The sequence below is a fragment of the Salmo trutta genome, chromosome 32 (assembly GCF_901001165.1).
Source record: "Salmo trutta chromosome 32, fSalTru1.1, whole genome shotgun sequence".
NCBI classification, from domain to species: Eukaryota; Metazoa; Chordata; class Actinopteri; order Salmoniformes; family Salmonidae; genus Salmo; species Salmo trutta.
Window position 1 is genome coordinate 517,125 of NC_042988.1, and position 20,454 is coordinate 537,578.

The 20,454-nt window shown below is 42.6% G+C and overlaps 1 protein-coding gene across 3 annotated transcripts in view; it reads left to right on the forward strand.

Annotated features, from left to right (window-relative positions):
- The window catches only part of LOC115170719 (rab11 family-interacting protein 5), a 47,306-nt gene that overhangs the window by 5,980 nt on the left and 20,872 nt on the right, over window positions 1-20,454 (forward strand). For all 3 annotated transcript variants that reach the window (XM_029726952.1, XM_029726955.1, XM_029726954.1), the window contains exon 2: window positions 19,826-20,370. In XM_029726952.1, the coding sequence (XP_029582812.1) occupies window positions 19,826-20,370 (545 nt within the window). The remainder of the gene's footprint in view (window positions 1-19,825; window positions 20,371-20,454) is intronic.

Genomic DNA, 20,454 nt, shown 5'->3' on the forward strand with positions numbered 1-20,454 from the left:
TCCCTGTTATCTTATGTGTGTGATTTCCGGCGATGCCTGTACGCCGCTGGTGAAATGGTTAAAGAGAAGCTATCATCTTCACAGGAGAGGATGAAGGGCATATTGGATCGGCAAACTGAGCCTTGTCACTTTAGTCCAGGTGATCAGGTTCTTGCTCTGCTGCCAATTATTGGTTCTCCTTTTCAAGCCAAGATTCAAGGTCCACATACGGTTGTGCGCCAGTGCACTGAGCAAAACTATCTAGTTGCTACTCCCGAACGGAGAAAAGCACACCAACTGTGCAACGTAAATTTGTTAAAACCCTATTATGCATGTTCCTCTGAGGCTGAACAGTGGGAGTCTACAGAGGACGGTAAACCTGTTCTTTTGGTCAATACCGTTATTTCGCTGGGTTCTTGTCATGCTAGGTCCGTGCATGAGGAGGAAGATGTTCTTGGTCCCGATGATTGTATACTGCAGGGTAGATTGAAAAATTCAGAGACACTGGATATTTTAGACAGTCTTCTCGCTCATCTACCTGTTGATTGGCGGGAAGAGATGGTCGGTCTGATTCGGAGATTTCCAGGTTTGTTTTCTGATACACCTAAAAACTTAATAGAACACAATATTGACGTTGGAGATGCTGACCCCATTCGTCAGCGGTTCTATAGAGTTTCTTCAGAGAAACTACGTTGTCTGGATGCTGAGGTCAGGTACATGCTGGAGAGTGATATATATCTTGGTCAGTAAACCGGATGGGACAAACAGATTTTGTACGGACTACCATAAGGTACACAGTGTCACTATGCCAGATTAATTTCCTCTTCCTCGGATGGAGGACTGCGTTGATCAAGTCGGAGCAGCTAAGTTTGTGAGCAAATTTGACCTGTTAAAGGGCTGAAATCTCTGCCATTATTACACCCTCTGGTCTGTACTCGTATTTGGTTATGAGTTTCGGCCTGCATAATGCACCTGCCACTTTTCAGCGACTTATGAACAGGGTTGTCTCCGGTCTGGCCGGGTGCGCTGTTTATCTGGACGATGTAGTGATATATGCAGATACTTGGGAGGAACATCTGTCCCGTATTCAAGCCTTGTTTCACCGCCTAGCTGCGGGTCGCCATACGATCAATCTGCCTAAATGTGAGTTTACTCAGGCGACTGTTACATACCTTGGAAAGGTGGTTGGGCAGGGTGAAGTGCGTCCTGTTCCGGCTAAGGTGGTAGCTATTGATGCTTTTCCACCACCAACTACTAAAAAGGAACTGATGCGTTTCTTGGGAATGATTGGTTATTACTGTAGTTTTTGTAGGAACTTTGTAGGAACACTCCCTTGACAGATATGCTGAAAGCTAAGGCTGTTTACGTATGGTCTTCTCGTTGTCAACAGGCTTTTGAAGATGCAAAGAGGTTGCTTACCTCAACTCCAGTGCTGGCTGCTCCTTGTGTGGATTTGTCATTTACCTTGCAGGTGGATGCTAGTCATGTGGGGGCAGGTGCAGTTTTGCTGCAAGCAGATGTGTCTGGTGTTGAGAGGCCTGCTAGTTTCTTTTCCAAAAAGTTTAACAATTATCAGTTGAACTACTCGGTCATTGAAAAAGAAGCGCTAGCACTCATATGGGCGCTACAACACTTCGAGGTGTATGTCGGGTCGGGAGTAGTATCTATTGTTGTCTACACCGACCATAACCCTCTCACCTTTTTGAGGTCCATGATGTGTCCTAACCAGAGGATAATGAGATGGTGTTTATTTTTTACAAGCATTCCATCTCGATGTGCGGCACATCCGGGGGACTGATGCTCTCTCGTGCGCCCTGTTCCTGAATGTCCACGTGACTGACCACTGTTATTTTTCTTTGTTATTGTTCTATTTCTCCTGTCTGTTCCCTTCTGGTCTCGTTTTCTTCTTTTCTTTTAAAGGTTGCTTCCTGTGTGCAAAGGTTGCTGAGGTCTGGGGAGGACAAGGTTGGCTGGGGCAAGTGGAAGTGTGAACACGTAACCCCCACATCAATTTGGGACGCAGAGGCTGGGTCAATTTGTTTGTGTGACTGGTATGGTGTTCCGGGGTCCTTGTTGGTCCCCAGTTTTATTGGGGGGGGGGGGGGGTTGACGACTCTCCCACTCTGTCTACCGTATTCTCTCTTTGCTCTTGTTTTCCTTATTAAGGTCAGATGGAGTCTCTAGTACAAGCATGCTATGATCAGTAGGTTATTTGAAAATACCACAGAATTGGTAAAGATACAAGATTGTCTAGAACTGAACCATTGGGCCTATGCCTCGAGCAATGACATGGTTTTTCTAGGCTGCCTGCCCATAGTTCCAATAATCATAGCACATAGCCTACTGTACAATACTATTGTGTACCATAACCCAGTTTAGATCACAAATGAGTGATTCTTGTTGCAAGTTGCAGGCCTCGTTGGCTTGCCCTTTCTCCTACACAGTCATCTGCCATTCAGCATAAATAGCAATTATGGTGCAGTACTGCCATAAACCATATCCGGCTATCCCAGAGAGCCTGGTCTCATAGACTAAACGTAACATATTTAAAAGTACATCCGGGACACTGTAATTAGTTATGTTATGTTTGGTATGATTACATAAAACAGATTACTTAAGTGGATGGGTGGGCGTATAACTCGAACGTCTAGTCACCCAAAGGTTGCATGTTTGAATCGCATCACGGACACCTTTAACATTTTAGCTAATTAATAACTTTGCAACTAATTACTACTTTTTAGCTACTTTGCAACAACATAGCATTTTAGCTAACCGAAAATGCTGTAGCTAACCCTAACTCCTAAACTTAACCCTAGCTTAGCTAACGTTAGCCATCTAGCTAACATTAGCATTAGTCACCTATCTAACGTTAGCCACCTAGCAACCTAAATATGTTAGGCACAACAAATTGGAATTCGAAAAAGATCATACATTTTGGAAATTCTTAATACATTGCTTATGTATCAGTTTGTAACATATCGTACGAATTGCAATTCGTAACATATCATACAAAATGGATGGACATCCACAAATTAATACATACCATAAGAAATGTAACATATCTCACTAATTGGAGTGCCCCTGATTTAGAATTTACTATGTTACGTCTACACTTGAGTTCAGGTTGATATGCGTACTGATCTGTTCTTGCTTACAGCCAACCTGTTTCTTCTGTGACAACCTGGTCTCAGAACATTTCATATTATTCTGTACATAAATCCATGACACCCCATTTAGTATGATATGTTATGTGCTGGGGCGGCAGGGTAGCCTAGTGGTTAGAGCATTGGGCTAGTAACCGAAAGGTTGCAAGTTTGAATCCCCGAGCTGACAAGGTACAAATCTGTTGTTCTGCCCCTGAACAAGGCAGTTAACCCACTGTTCCTAGGCTGTCATTGAAAATAAGAATTTGTTCTTAACTGACTTGCCTGGTAAAATAAAAAAAATATGTTATGTATTCATTTCTGGATGTCCATCATCCTTTTCATATGATATGTTACTAATTACAATTTGTATGATATGTTATGAATTTGTAAAACATACAATATGTTACCAACTAGCTAAACATATGGTATGAATTCCAATTTGTTGTGGCTAACGTTAGCTAGGTGTTAGGGTTAAGGTTAGGAGTTAGGTTAGCTACCATGCTAAGTAGTTGCAAAGTAGCTTAATAGGTAATTACAATGAACAAAAATATAAATGCAACAATTCCTAAGATTTTACTGATATAAGGAAATCAGTCAATTGAAATAAATTCATTAGGCCCTAAACTATGGATTTCCCATGACTGGGAATACAGATATGCATCTGTATACCTTAAAAAAAGTTAGGGCCGTGTGTCAGAAAACCTGTCAGTATCTGGTGTGCGTGACGCTATGCGTGACATCTCCTTTGCATAGAGTTGATCAGGCTGTTGATTGTGGCCTGTGGAATATTGTCCCACTCCTCTTCAATGGCTGTGCGAAGTTGCTGGATATTGGCGGGAACTGGAACACACTATCGTACACGTTGATCCAGAGCATCCCAAACCTGCTCAATGGGTGACATGTCTGGCGAGTATGCAGGCCATGGAAGAACTGGGACATTTTCTGCTTCCAGGAATTGTGTACAGATCCTTATTTTCATGCTGAAATATGAGGTGATGATTGCGGATGAATGGCACAACAATGGACCTCAGGATCTCATCATGGTCTCTCTATGCATTCAAATTACCATGGATAAAATGCAATTGTGTTCGTTGTCCGCAGCTTATGCCTGCCCATACTATAACCCCACCACCACCATGGGGCACTCTGTTCACACTCTGTTCATCAGCAAACCTCTTGCCCACACAATGCCATGCACGTGTTTGTGAGGCCAGTTGGACGCACTGCCAAGTTATCTAAAAGGACGTTGGAGGCAGCTTATGGTAGAGAAATGTACATTCAATTATCTGGCAACAGCTCTGCAGTCAGCATTCCAATTTCACTCTCCTTCAAAACTTGAGACATCGGTGGCATTGTGTTGTGTGACAAATCTGCACATTTTAGAGTGGCCTTTTATTGTCCCCAGTACAAGGTGCACTTGTGTAATGAGCATGTCGTTTAATCAGCTTCTTGATATGCCACACCTATTAGGTGGATGGATTATCTTGGCAAATGAGAAATGCTCACAAAATTTGGGATGGCGTATCGCTGCAGAATGCTGAGGTAGCCATGCTGGTTAAGTGTAACTTGAATTCTAATTAAATCACCGACAGTGTCACCAGCAAAGCACCCCCACACCATCACACCTTCTCCTCCATGCTACACGGTGGGAACCACACATGCGGCGTTCATCTGTTCACCTACTCTACATCTCACAGAGACACAGAGGTTGGAACCAAAAATCTCAAATTTGGACCAAAAGACAGATTTCCACCGGTCTAATGTCCATTGCTCGTGTTTCTTGGCCCAATTAAGTCGCTTCTTCTTATTGGTGTCCTTTAGTAGTGGTTTCTTTGCAGCAATTTAACCATGAAGGCCTGATTCCTGCTGTCTCCTCTGAACAGTTGATGTTGAGATGTGCCTGTTACTTGTCCATGGTGCTTGCCTACGGAGCTGTGAGGGGAACGGCACCTCCGTACCTTCAGGCTCTGATCAGGCCCTACACCCAAACAAGGGCACTGCGTTCATCCACCTCTGGCCTGCTCACCTCCCTACCTCTGAGGAAGCACAGTTCCCGCTCAGCCCAGTCAAAACTGTTCGCTGCTCTGGCACCCCAATGGTGGAACAAGCTCCCTCACGACGCCAGGACAGCGGAGTCAATCACCACCTTCCGGAGACACCTGAAACCCCACCTCTTTAAGGAATACCTGGGATAGGATAAAGTAATCCTTCTAACCCCCCCCCCTAAAAGATTTAGATGCACTATGGTAAAGTGGTTGTTCCACTGGATATCATAAGGTGAATGCACCAATTTGTAAGTCGCTCTGGATAAGAGCGTCTGCTAAATGACTTAAATGTAAAATGTAAGCATTTATTTGGCCTGCAATTTCTGAGGCTGGTAACTCTAAGGAACTTATTCTCTGCAGCAGAGGTAACTGGGTCTTCCTTTCCTGTGGCGGTCCTCATGAGAGCCAGTTTCATCATAGCGCTTGATGGTTTTTGCGACTGCACTTGAAGAAACTTTCAAAGTTCTTGACATTTTCCAAATTGACTGACCTTCATGTCTTAAAGTAATGATGGACTGTCGTTTCTCTTTTGCTTATTTGAGCTGTTCTTGCCATAATATGGACTTGGTCTTTTACCAAATAGGGCTATCTTCTGTATACCACCCTGTAGTGTCTTTAGTATCATTAAAGGTGAAGACTGTTATTTTATCAAATCAATTCTCTGTAATATTATTAAGTGATTAAACTAATCATGTAAATGTAATTAACTAGGAAGTCGGGGCACCATGGAAAATCTTCAGATTACAAAGTTAGAATTGTCCGAATATAACTCTTCAGATATTTTAATATCTGATCAATTAGTCTTCTATTAATGAATTATTCTTTACCTTACGTCAGTCTAATTTCAAACATCGTAAAATTCTTGGTTATCTCCACGAACCCAGCCTAAACTAGGAATCATCCATACACCAATTGGCTTAATCATTTATTTACTAACTAACTAAATAATCACAGAAATGCATAACAAACAAACAGTAGATATTGGTTACTAACAATGATAGGAAAAATCCCCTAGTGGGCTAAACCGATATGATGGCTTGTTGTACAAAGAAAAGGGGGTGTGGACTGATAAAGGAGCGGGAAAGACAAAATGAATCATGCTTACACAAGTGCACATGTCAAAACCAAGTATCCTGGCAGACTAGAACTTGTTCAGAATGAGTCTGACATCATCAAGTAATTTTCAGGTCAATACCCGGAGGTCAGTCAGAATTGGTGTCGAGGGAGTCTGTAGTGGTTTTACTACGAGTCACTCTGTCTTCCACTATCCACGGAGGAGCTAACCTCACGACGGAAGTACTCATTAAGCATTGGACCAGTTGTACGTGGTGTGATCATGGTTCATGACTTCTAATAACTTTCCTCCTGAATGGAGGGTTCTATGTATTAGTGGCATGTGTGTTAACCATTGGAAGAGTGCTCTGGAGATTCCCTTCCCCGTGTTGCACTCTGAGTGACTCCTAACTACTCTGTCACTGTCGTCAAGGGCAATTTGATTTGTTAGGTCTAACCTTCTTACTGATTGTAGCTGGACTGACTGTTGCTGGCATTGGTACTGGTACTCAAGGGGACCAGTTATCCTACCGATTTATTCTGAAATATTATCCTATCGGAACACATGATTAGAGCATTTTACTAGTTGTATTGTAGTTGAACCTACACATGGCAAGGCATGACTATTTTTGCCATTTGTTTGAGGTGGAAGTCCACTAGACTACTACGACCTGTGGTACACCTCAGTAATATCTTAGATGTGTTCTAAGATTATCCCCGTCTAAGGGGCCTGTCTGCTCCTCACTGTTCTCATAGGGGAGTTTACAACTACTTTTGTTTTATGCTCTGGCGGCCTCGTACGGTGTTACACAGTCTCGACCACCCCACAGGCCTCGATGAGGCCTATCATGGGTCTGGGCCACCCACCAGTGGGTGGTGTTGGTATTCGAGGCACAAACGGAAAGGTCGGACCCTATGTACGAGTTGTCAGCGTCTGCGTTGTTATAAGAATGGCTGTAACCTTTCAACCAAATCTCATGGTGTTTGTGCTTCAAAACGCTCAGTGGCTGTCGAGGCCTGTCAGTCACCACCGCGTCCACGCGTGGCAACCTCTTCAGTACCTGCGAACTGAGACCAGGATATCTGTCTGTGATATCGCAAAGTGTTTCACCAGTGAGAGTCATTGGGTCAGTTGCTGGACTGACGCCATTAGTGTCATTGTAAGAGGTGACAGTCCACCACAAAGCGGAAGGTGAATCATCGGAAGCAGAGTACGCTCTGCACATCAATGTGTTTCTTGCTGAGACGGCCACAGTACTTTCGGAAGTGTCCGAAGGGCAAGAGAAGTTTATTTTAACTACAGTATTGCACGACTGCAAGGAGGAGGGAAGTTGCTCATTCACAGAGACAGTTGGCTTGAAATCATGAAAATAATGTTCAGTCAGGTTTGCTGATGGAATGTGTCGAGATATCGTAATATCTCTGGATCGGATTATGCACCAAGAGGTTTTGAAACGTCTTTTTCCCAAGGGGTGTTTTCGACAGATACCCCTCGTGGATGACTGCGTTGCAGCTAGCGTTAGGGGACAACAGTGTGGCCAGTGGAGAAGTCACTGTGGCCTGTGACCATACATGGTTGGTTTTCCAATCCATCAGTGGAAGTAACCGATCCATCAATTCTGCTCCAAGTAGCAGGGGTTCAGATTCGAGGCTGGTAACATACACAGGGTGAACAAGCTATACGCCCTGGAAGTGTAGTTTCAGCCTGAAACCCCACCTCTTTAAGGAATACCTGGGATAGGATAAAGTAATCCTTCTAACCCCCCCCCCCCTAAAAGATTTAGATGCACTATTGTAAAGTGGTTGTTCCACTGGATATCATAAGGTGAATGCACCAATTTGTAAGTCGCTCTGGATGAGAGCGTCTGCTAAATGACTTAAATGTAAATGTAAATGTGAGAGGCGAGGTAGTCTGAGTGAAACCTCGAAGTGTAGTGTTGCATCGTTCCACTTTTAACCAACGTTTAGTTGGCTTCAAAGCCCTTTTGAGATCATTGAACAATGTTTGAGAGATGAGTGATATTGTCGCGCCCGAATCAATTAGCGTATGACAAGATAAGCAGTCCTCCAGGACTGTTTACAGGTATGGCCATTTAGAGTCGCGTTTAGTGGACATATTCCCCACAAAGTGGAGTGGTTGTTCGCAACGACGTGATGTGCCATTCCTGTTCAAGGTGAAAGCAGATCGACTTTACGGATTTTGAGTGGGCTTGGCTTTAACAAAGCTTTTGACTTTTTTCTTCGCAACCTTTGTATCAGAGTCTATAGACAAAGCCGGTGGGCTTGTTTCTTGATCAAGCGGGTCCTGGATAAGGTCTAGAGTGAGAGAAATTTGAATTTTAACATCCTTGCTAAGGGTATTAATTCCTGCGGACCTGTTGTCCGGTAATTCCCTGTTTAGTCCTTGTGATTTATCTTTTACCCTTTTCTCAAATTTTTCTCGCTTTAGTTCTTCACATAGTGGAACTTCTAAAGAATATTGGTCTACGTTTTGATCGTCCTTTAACCCTTTGTTACCTTTGTGCTCTGACACTTTGTGGGCGTTGGGTGCAGGAACGTAGCGAACAGGTCGATTGTAGCGGTAGTCGTTTCGATGGCTACGTACTTTTTAACCTGTCTGGGCTAGGGGGCAGTATTGAGAATTTTGGAAAAAATATGTTCCCATTTTTAACTGCCTCCTACACCAACTCAGAAGCTAGAATATGCATATTATTGTTCAGGTTTGGATAGAAAACACTCTGAATTTTCTAAAACTGTTTGAATGGTGTCTGTGAGTATAACAGAACTCCTATGGCAGGCAAAAACCTGACAAGGTTTCAAGCAGGAAGTACCCTGTCTGACAAGGAGTCGTGCGTCTTGCATCTTTTTATTGAAAAGTAAGGATCTTAGCTGTAACGTGACAATTCCCAGGGCTCCGATAGGCTCTCAGAGCCCGGGAAATAACTGAAGGTTTACGAGGGAACCTCAGGCTGAAACACATTATCACCTTTTGTAAGTGGCTGCTCCGAGGACCTTTGAATGAGGCGCGTGCATGAGTCGCTCCTGAGGAGAAATTTTATTCGGCTGTTTAGGCTCAATGCATACTCCCGGTCGGAATATTATCACTAATCTACGAGTTAAATGGCATAAAAATTGGTTTTAAACAGCGGTTGACATGCTTCGAAGTACGGTAATGGAATATTTAGACATTTTTGACACACCAATGCGCCATGCGCGGGACCGTGAAGAAGCATTCTGATAGTGTCTAGAACTCACGAACAAAACATCGCTGTTTGGATATAACGATGGATTATTTGGGACCAAACCAACATTTGTTATTGAAGTAGAAGTCCTGGCAGTGTATTCTGATGAAGAACAAGCAAGGTAAGAACATTTTTCTTATAGGAAATGTGATTTTGGTGGAGGCTGACCTGGGTGGGTATCTAAATAGCTAGCCCTGTAATGCCGGGCTATGTACTTAGATTATTGCAAAATGTGCTTCATCCGAAAAGCTATTTTAAAATCGGACATATCGAGTGCATAGAGGAGTAATGTATCTATAATTCTTAAAATAATTGTTATGCTTTTTGTGAACGTTTATCGTGAGTAATTTAGCAAACTGTTAGTAAATTCAACGGAAGTTTGCCGGGGGTTATGCGTTTTCTGAACGTCACATGCTAATGCAAAAAGCTGTTTTTTGATATAAATATGAACTTGATTGAACAGACATGCATGTATTGTATAACACAATGTCCTAGGTGTGTCATCTGATGAAGATCATCAAAGGTTAGTGCTGCATTTAGCTGTGGTTTGGGTTTATGTGACATGATATGCTAGCTTGAAAAATGGCTGTCTGATTATTTCTGGCTGGGCACTCTGCTGACATAATCTAATGTTTTGCTTTCGTTGTAAAGCCTTTTTGAAATCGGACAGTGGGGTTAGATTAACGAGATTCTTGTCTTTAAATAGCTGTAAAATAGTCATATGTTTGAGAAATTGAAGTAATAGTATTTCTAACGATTCAAAAATCGCGCCACTGGAATTTCAGTAGCTGTTACGTAGGTGGGACGAGTTCGTCCCACATACCCCAGAGAGGTTAAGTTATTTCGACCACGGAGGTTATTGGAATCTTGGTTTCATGGTAGAAACCGTTGTTGTGCGTCATCTCTCAATGTTCCAATACCTGATAATGCACCCTCTAACTGGAGTGAGTGCTCCTGGTCAGACTTCAAAACTGAGTAGTCAGGGCTCTTAGCGTTGTGAGCTTTTGATTCTTCAAAAGCTGTGCTTGCAAGCTCTCTGAGTTGTAAGATAGGCAAGCCAACGTGGGCTGTAGGGCCCAAGTAGGTAATGAAGGTGGAATACATGTTCGACAGAAACATTTATTTGAATGGTAACAGCTCTTCCATACCTGTTTCAGTGAGTAGGCCAAAGTAAGCTGAAAGCAGCATATGATAGTAAGCTTGTGGGTGTTCATTCCGAGCTTGTTTGACAGTGTTAGCCAGTGAGCTATTGTGTTTGCGAGTCGCAGAACCACTGAATTCTATTTTCAAAGATGTGGCAAGTTTAGTGTTGTCATTAAGCATGTGTTGCTGTTGTAGACAAATTAACCTCGTCACGTGTCTATTCAACATTCACTTCAACAGGTAAACCCTGTCAGAACCCGTAGCATTCGGGTAGTCATCCATTGCATCCTCTATGTCAGCTAGGAACATCTCAGTATTGTTTGGATGACCTGGAACGGGGTCAAAGGGGGGGAAATTCTTGACGAGTTTGTCAAGGTATTCCGCGCCAAGCGGGCGGAGAGGTTTGGCTTCATCCTGTGGGGAAATTGGGTCCGTAAGGCCAAGAAGAGAAGCCCAGCTTTGGTTTTGTTGGCCAAGAGGCGCCATATTACTCAGTGCCGAAAGGCCAAGAGGAGAAGAGTGAGGGACACATGAGGGAGGCAAAGTCTGAAACCTATCGTCTTCACTCCTTTGAGTGCCGGGCTCCGGTTGCTTGGATGAGTCGTCATGCTGTAGCGCGTGACCGTTCTGGAAATCCACCAGACTGTACCTAAGGGTGGTATTCTGCTGCATTCAACAGTCCACTTGAGCACTTAGAGTACTGATTTTGGACATGTGAGTGTTGCACTTGCTCCTTTCGGTGTCAAAGTTATCTGTCGTGGTTTGCAGATAGAGGTCTTGAGTACAGAGCGAGAGATTCAGTGATGAGATTTCATCTGCTTGCTTAGAAATCAATATTTCTATCTTCAACACCTGAGTTCTCTCGTCATTAATTTGGTCAGTGACTTCAATGAGTTCTGCTGACCTGTCATCCAACTTAGTCATTGTGTTCATTAACTGATCGTCTTTGGTATGCAGCATTTGTGGTAGAACAGTGTTACTTTGAGTAACGTTCAACAAAACTACATGCATGTTATCAAGTTTTGCGCTCCTGTTTGTAGATAACTTGTCAGATTTATCTAGTTTGGCATGGACATCATCGTATTTAGTTTTGGCTAAATCAAGTTTTTCCTGTAGAATACGATTTTGTTCCTGTAGAAGACGATTTTGTTTAAGAGTTTGTGCTCGTTCGTCACAAGTTTTTGCAATTACATTAAATTGTTCCGTTTTCAAACGCAGTTCCATAGCTAGCAGAATTTTTTTCCTTTTCTGCATTTGTTATCAGTTTCCCGGTTCTCTCCTCCTGTCCCTTTATGTCTACCGTTACCTGCTCGCGCTTCAGCTGTGCACTGCGGTATTGGGCCGATGCAAATCTCGGATGCCAAGACATCAGGGCTAGACTGGAGAGAAGCTTTACAAGGCCTGCTCCTGATGGTTGATTTTGGAGAGCGTTGTTCACAATGTCTGCTGTTTTTCTGCTAATGGCATAATTAGGGTTGGTATCGCTGCTGAGATCAGAGATCAATCCATTTATGGGTGGAGGTTCACTAATTAGCGGGCGAGTGGGGACTACCCCCTGTGATAGCTTGCACATTATTAGAACATTTGAAAGGAAAAAATGTTTTTCATATTTTTCCAAAGTTTGGTTTTGGAATACGTTGGACACTGCAGAGACAATTTTTATCTATTTGTAGACGTTAATGAACCATCAGTACTGTACCAGTAATGTGGGAGTTGGACGTGAATGAATTTGCAAAAGAAAATTGAATTGATTAATCAATGACAATAATTAATCATACCTGGATAGGCTGGGAATGAAACTTTAATTAACCTGAGAAGTTGTTTAATCTAGGTTACTATTGGAAAGTTTAAAATATCTCATTTATTTGGAAGAACATTAAGGTATGTTCGACAATTTAACTTATTAGATTGACTGAGACGATGATATCCAATCAATTGGGATTGTCAGGATTATCATAAGTGTAAACAGTAGTTCAAAGGGTACATTCACCACTTGGTTCACATGTCCCTAAAGCCAAAGCCACATGGGATTCCCACTAGAGGCAGAGGAAAGGCTATTTGGGAATTACACTTAAATTAACCTGAGAGCGTTGCTTCATCTAGGTTAATGTGGAAAAAGTTTTAAATTGTCTCATTGAAGAAACCCAATCAAATTTGGATATTATTTAAAAGATCCACCTGAAAAGGAAAATCTGGCAATTCTAATTAGTTCAATTGAATGAGACATCGATATCCAATCAATTGCGATTGGCTGGATATCATAAGTAACCACTTGTTAAACGTGATCCACCTTTGGGTATTACCTAATTCCCTTTGAAGAAAATGCACTGACGATTCTTCACCACTGGGGGTGGTGAAGAATCGCACTGGGGGTGCGATTCTACTGATCGCAGAAAGCTGAAATCAACGGAAGTACAAAGGGCGGGACTTCCGTCAGATAAGGCGGAGGAATTTCAACGTGACACAGGAAAAACCAAATGGCTGTTTTCCATTTGTTAGCTTAGTATCTCGTGCAAGCTAATCCTACTTTGTACACTTTCAAGCATAACATATGATCCCCTTCAGCAAGGGAATTGGTTTACTTATAATGTATTATGTTCAAACCCTTTTCGGCGTTATTTTGACGATGTTTTAACCGGAACGCACGGCAAACATCGAAATGCACCGTGGTCTCCTCGCGTTACTGAAAACGCGAGGGACAGAGAATTATCACTTGTCAAGCTAATATATCCTCAATTTCAATCGGCTGGCTCTTTGTCCTCGCTCGAGAAATTAATAATGACCGAGTCTACCTGGTTCTGAAACACGAGAGATAGAAATAGCACGTTTGGCCCAACGCGTCTATTTGTCAAATTTCGATAAGTAGCTGGATCGTGTCCTAGCACTTAGAAATGTAATCACTACTTTCCAACTCATAAGACACTCTGACATCATCTGATACGCGACACCGAAGGCACTTCCAGTTGTGTTCAAATGGAAACACACACACACACAACCAATATCTGTATACAACGCAGTCTGTTTGTACAATTCTGTTTGCACAGTTAATATATATCTAATTCACAGTGAAGTCTCGTTCTGTCTTAGACTCCTCGCACTGGGTGTCAACATGTCATGTCTTTAGTATCATTAAAGGTCAAGACTGTTATTTTATCAAATCAATTCTCTGTAATTATTATTACGTGATTAAACTAATCATGTAAATTTAATTAACTAGGAAGTCGGGGCACCACGGAAAATCTTCAGATTACAAAGTTAGAATTTTCTGAATATAACTCTTCAGATATTTTAATATCTTCTATTAATGAATTATTCTTTACCTTACGTCAGTCTCATTTCAAACGTCATAGAATTCTTGGTTATCTGCACGAACCCAGCCTACACCATGAATCATCCATACACCAATTGGCTTAATCATTTATTTACTAACTAACTAAATAATCACAGAAATGCATAACAAACATTAGATATTAGATATAGATATTTGTTACTAACAATAATAGGGAAAATCACCAAATGGGCTAAATCGATATGACAGCTTGGTATACAAAGGAAAGGGGGTGTGGACTGATAAAGATGCGGGAAAGACGAATGGATTCATTACACACAGTCTATAATTATATACATTGAAAAGCTAATCCTTACGCCCGTATGTCATTGTTGTCTTCTCTGTTGGAATCCGGTCCGTCAGCTAGAGAGTTCATCAGAGTCTCTCTGGTTGCATTTCCCCAAAGATCAAAGTATTAACATTTACATTACATTTTAGTCATTTAGCAGACGCTCTTATCCAGAGCGACTTACAGTAGTGAATGCATACATTTAATATATTTCATTAAAAAAAAATCTTCGTACTGGTCCCCCGTGGGAATTGAACCCACAACCCTGGCGTTGCAAACACCATGCTCTACCAACTGTGCTCGAACCCACAACCCTGGCGTTGCAAACACCATGCTCTACCAACTGTGCTCACGGGGGCGTGGCCACGGACTAGTTAAACTTTACAGGGAATACAATTCTCTCAAATTAAAGGTTAACCTCACATTACATCATTTCACAAATAGTTTCATCTTTACTCATTCATTTTATACAAGAATTAGATGCAAACCTCATAACTGCGGCACCTGTATAAACAGAGTTAGGGTGATGTGTCTGTAGTGTCTTTCATGAGGTGACAAACATGAATCAAAACGGACCGGTCGTAGCTGGCTTCTCAAGCGACCGTTTACACATTCTCCAAAATGGACATATTGTTTAACCTTTTAGGGACAGACGTTCCACTAGCTTTTTACATTAGCATGTGATGTTCAGAACTAGCATACCCACCGCAAACTTCCGGTGAATTTACTAAATTACTCACGATAAACGTTCACAAAAAACATAACAATTATTTTAAGAATTATAGATACAGAACTCCTTTATGCAATCGCGGTGTCAGATTTTAAAATCGCTTTTCGGCGAAAGCACATTTTGCAATATTCTGAGTAGATAGCTCGGCTAGCTAATTTGACACCCACCAAGTTTGGCACTCACCAAACTCAGATTTACTATAAGAAAAATTGGATTACCTTTGCTGTTCTTCGTCATAATGCACTCCCAGGACTTCTACTTCATCACCCAATGTTGTTTTGGTTCCAAATAATCCATAGTTATATCCAAATAGCGGCGTTTTGTTGTGCGTTCAAGACACTATCCGAAGGGTAACGAAGGGTGACGCGCCCAGCGCGTATCGTGACAAAAAATGTCAAAATATTCCATTACCGTACTTCGAAGCATGTCAAACGCTGTTTAAAATCAATTTTTATGCTTTTTTTCTCGTAAAATAGCGATAATATTCCGACCGGGAAACCCTGTTTTCGTTCAAAGACTGAAAATGTAAACATGGAGTCGTCTCGTGCACGCGCACACCCGTCTCATTGTTCTCAGATCGACCACTATCCAAATGCGCTACTGTTTTTCAGCCAGAGACTGCAAAGTCATCATTCAACGTTCTGGCGCCTTCTGAGAGCCTATGGGAGCCTTATAAAGTGTCACGTTACAGCAGAGATCCCCTGTTTTGGATAGAGATGACAAAGAAGGCCAAGAAATGGTCAGACAGGGTACTTCCTGTACAGAATCTTCTCAGGTTTTGGCCTGCCATTTGAGTTCTGTTATACTCACAGACACCATTCAAACAGTTTTAGAAACTTTGGAGTGTTTTCTATCCAAAGCTACTAATTATATGCATATAACACTCATGCTGTAAACCCAGTCCAGTTCCAAGTAAATGGCACAGATCCATATATGGCAATGGTCTATTTGCATATAGGCCTACTGCAGCTCTAATTGTTTATGCTGCACCGGTCTGTGTAGAGTACCGGCTGAGTAGTGGTGCGTGTCAGTGCAATAGAATCCTACTCCGATACGTTCTGCCTACAACAAAATCTCTTGCATAGTTAGTTTTGTTTCAGTATGCTGCATTGAAAGTGGCCAATATTGCGTTGATTCAATCACAATTGCCACATTAAAGGGAAATGTTGATAGTGTTAACAGGGAAAACTCTAGAACAGTGGACACTAACCTTTTCTGATTCAAGATTACTTTCTGAGTCAAATTGCAAGCCGAGATCTACCGCTCAGATTTTTTTTTAACATGACTTCAAAAACTTAAACCAATGCAAGATTAACCTATTAAAAACAGTACTGTAGCAGTGATGTTTGTGCAGTAAGCTATAGGCCCAATACATTATCACCGCATATTGGATTTGCTTGAATTGCCCTGCCAATGCATTGTTGTTCTGGCCATTTATATTTAAACATTTGAGGTAGGCTATATGATCACAGCGGTAATAGATCCATTGTTGTATTACTTACAGCTGAGTGAGCATACATTTAAATAATTTCCTTTTTACTTTTATTTTACTGGGCTGATGGTGACTGCACCTGATGGTCAGTCTCAGTGGAGGAAGAGAGCATCAAACTGAGGGTCCGCCTCTCAACATCCCTCCTCTCTCCCTTTCTTCCACTCACACTGACCAAAAGGCCACAGGAGGTTGGTGGCACCTTAATTGGTAATGGCTGGAGCGTAATTAGTGGAATGGTATCAAATACATCAAACACATGGTTTCCATGGTTTCGAAGCCATTCTATTTGCTCCGTTCCAGCCATTATTATGAGTCGTCCTCCCCTCAGCAGCCTCCACTGATCTGAGCCATCCGATTGGCCAGCGGTAGGCCTATAGTGCACTTGATTTGCTCTCTGGGCCCGTCAGGAAGGCAGAGTTTGTACCTTCAGACGTGAAATGGTTCAAAATGGCAACAATTCGCCTACCCGGCGCTCATCGGGTGCACCTACCGCCAACAGCCCGAGACAAATTTTAAAAAGTAGGGACATAAGGCTTTATCATTGGGTTTTTTACAGAAATGTTTGGCGATCAACAAGGAATGCTTTGGAGATCGACCAGTCGATCGTGATCGACCGGTTGGTGACCACTGCTCTAGAAAGTTGAGTGAAATTCAATCTCGTGCTTCTGTGGGCTGATCTTTCTTCTGTGCTGAGTCTCGGGGCTACTGCACGCCCGTGCACAGCTTAGAGGGAACATTGCCCACCATACCATGAGACATCCATGGTCATCACTGGAAAAGATAAACGGTTGAGTTTGATATCACTTACAAACAGGGTTGTCAAACTATTTTATGATTTCTTGAAAAATATGTTTTGATTATTAAATTGTTGCCCTAATATGAAAAAAAACATTCGTATTCGGGCATATGCTATAGCTTAGACCCTACTACACACTGAGTGTACAACACATTAAGAACACTTTCCTAATATTGAAGTACATCCCCCCCACAGGAATACTGGCACATGTTGAGTCCAATGCTTCCCACAGTTGTGTCAAGTTGGCTGGATGTCCTTTGGGTGGTGGACCAATCTTGAATACACACAGGAAACTGTTTAGCGTGAAAACCCCAGCAGCATTGCAGTTCTTGACACAAACCGGTGCGCCTGGCACCTAGCCTACTACCATACCCCCTTCAAAAGGCACTTAAATCTTTTGTCTTGCCCATTCACCCTCTGAATGGCACACATACACAATACACGTCGCAATTGTCTCAAGGCTTAAAAATCCTTCTTTAAAACTTCTTAAGGCTAGGGGGCAGTATTTTGACGTCCGGATGAAAAGCGTGCCCAAAGTAAACTGCTTGCTACTCAGGCCCAGAAGCTAGGATATGCATATAATTTGTAGATTTGGATAGAAAACACTCTAAAGATTCTACAACTATTAAAATAATGTCTGTGAGTAAAACAGAACTAATTGGTAGGCGAAACCCAGAGGAAAAACCATCCAGGGGGGAAAAAAATGTAGGTCATAGGATTTCCCAATGGTTTTCTATGGGAAGCCCTATTTATTAGGAACCTGGTTGCAGTTCCTATGGCTTCCACTAGATGTCAACAGTCTTTAGAAATTGGTCAATGTTTTTCTTTTGAGAAATGAAGAAGTCGTGCTATTCATTCCATGTGTCACTCTGAAGGTCCCTAATATTTTGGTGCAGGTGGACAGGAGCGCGCTCTGTGTTATTTGTCTTCGGTACTGGAAACAGATTATCCCGTCTTAAATTTTATCGATTATTTACATTTTAGGATACCTGAGGTTGGATTAGGAACGTTGTTTGAAATGTTTGGACCAAGTTTACAGGTAACTTATTAGATACTTTGTAGTCATGTTAGGCGAGTTGGAACCGGTGTATTTCTGAATCAAACGTGCCAAATAAATGGACATTTTGGGGATATAAAGAAGGAATTTATTGAACAAAACCACCATTCATTGTGTCACTGAGACATTTGGGATTGCAAAAAGAAGAAGATCTTCAAAGGTAAGGCATTTATTATATTGTTATTTCTGACAGGCACCTGCCTGTTTGAAAAATGATTTTCAGTGGAATGTATGCGGGGCGGAATGTATGCGGGGCGCTGTCCTCAGATAATCGCATGGTCTGCTTTCGCCGTAAAGCCTTTTTGAAATCTGACACAGCGGCTGGATCAAACAAGAAGTTAAGCTTTATTTTGATGTATTACACTTATATTTTCATGAATGTTGAATATTGATATTTCTGTAGTTTGAATTTGGCGCTCTGCAATTTCACTGGATGTTGTCAAATCGATCCCGCTAAGGGATTGGCGCATGAAGGGATCACTAAGAGGTTTTAACCAGTCTCCTTCCCTTCATCTACACTGATTAAATTGAATTTAACAAGTGACATCAATAAGGGATCATAGCTTTCGCCTGGTCAGTGTATGTCATGGAAAGAGCAGGTGTTCTTAATGTTTTGTACACTCAGAGGTTTTTGTCTTGTGCCCGCCATCGGTTGTGATGCAACATGCTCTTGAAAACAGGGTGGGTCAATGGGTAGGAGCCGAAGGAGGCAAATACAACAGTGTCTGTGCTGTCAGTCCTGGAAAACAGAATAAGGAGACACAAAACACCTGAGAAGAGGGCAGGGTTTTCCATGTGCATTTTAGCCACTGTCAGTCCCATACGATATCCAGTATGTTATTATAGGGTTTCAATGTTTAGAATTTCTCTTGCACTTGTACCTGAAACATCTCTTGCACGTGAAACATCTGCCCTTCAGACTGCTATATGCAAACAATGTCCATAGTTAACAGCTCTGAGTATAGTAGTAGAGAAAAGCAACACCACACATCTGGCTTTAATTGTGTGCCAACTGTTCTTCCAGCTCTCTGTATGCAGTGAAACTCCAATTGAGTAGCAGCTTTGTTTTGGCTCCAGAATACATGGTTTCAAGTCCTCTCAGAAGGGGCTAGGGAAGGGACGCAGTGAAAGGATTTCCTAGGTTTCCCTTCAGCACGTCACAGACAACAGGAGTGGTGGGTGGGAGGAACCCCAGGAATGTGGAATTAGTTCCCGGATGCTAAAGAATCAGTTTATTATCAAACTTGGAGAAACACGATGGTCAAATAAAAAATGTAACACCCTCCCCTCTTTGAATTGGCTACTGCCACATTACGCAATATGCTACTGGCTGCCAGGCAGAACAGTGAATGTTTTGTTATTTTCTTTCAGTGGCGTTTTTTGTTTTGTTTGTCTCCAATGTGGTCAGTTAAATCATGTTACTCTTTTATAGACCTTTATATAAAATAATGTTGGTCACAGGTACGCATGTATGGAGCACTGGGGATGTTTGACCCCTGACAGTCTTCTCTCTCTGTGGCTCTAGATGGCTGAAACTCAACTCCAAGGCCAGCCGGAAGGAGAAGGAGCGTGGCGAGATACAGGTAACGGTCCAGTTTACGCGCAACAACATGACGGCCAGCATGTTCGACCTTACCATGAAGGACAAGCCGCGCTCTACCTTCGGCAAACTCAAGGACCGCGTGACGGGGAGGAAGAGGGGCGACGTGGAGTCCTCCTCGGCCATTGTGCCGGGACGCTTCGCCGCCCTGTCAAGTTCCCTGGGGCAGCCATTCGGGGAGGGGGTCGGAGGGAGAGGGGGAGAGGACCCCGGGGAGGTAGAGGTAGCCGAGGAGAAGCGGAGCAAGGTGAAGGATTTTTTCCTGGGTAAGGGAAAGCTGCGGAGGTCTTCTGACACAAGGTCGTGTTCGTCGCTGGCCTCAGAAAGCAGTGTGTCGTCCACGAACAGTGAGAGCCACTGCCCCCCTTCTCTGGGTCTAGGCCTCCTGGTGGACCCCCCCAGCTCTCCCATCTACAGCAGCAAGGTCAAAGTAGACACCCACCACGGAGATACAGACCTAGCTAAAAAAGGTAAGCCTGCGGATTTCCTCTGTGTTTTAGATAAAAGATTTGCTCTATTTTTGTCCAAGGTTTTCATTTTCTTTCAAAGTTGCC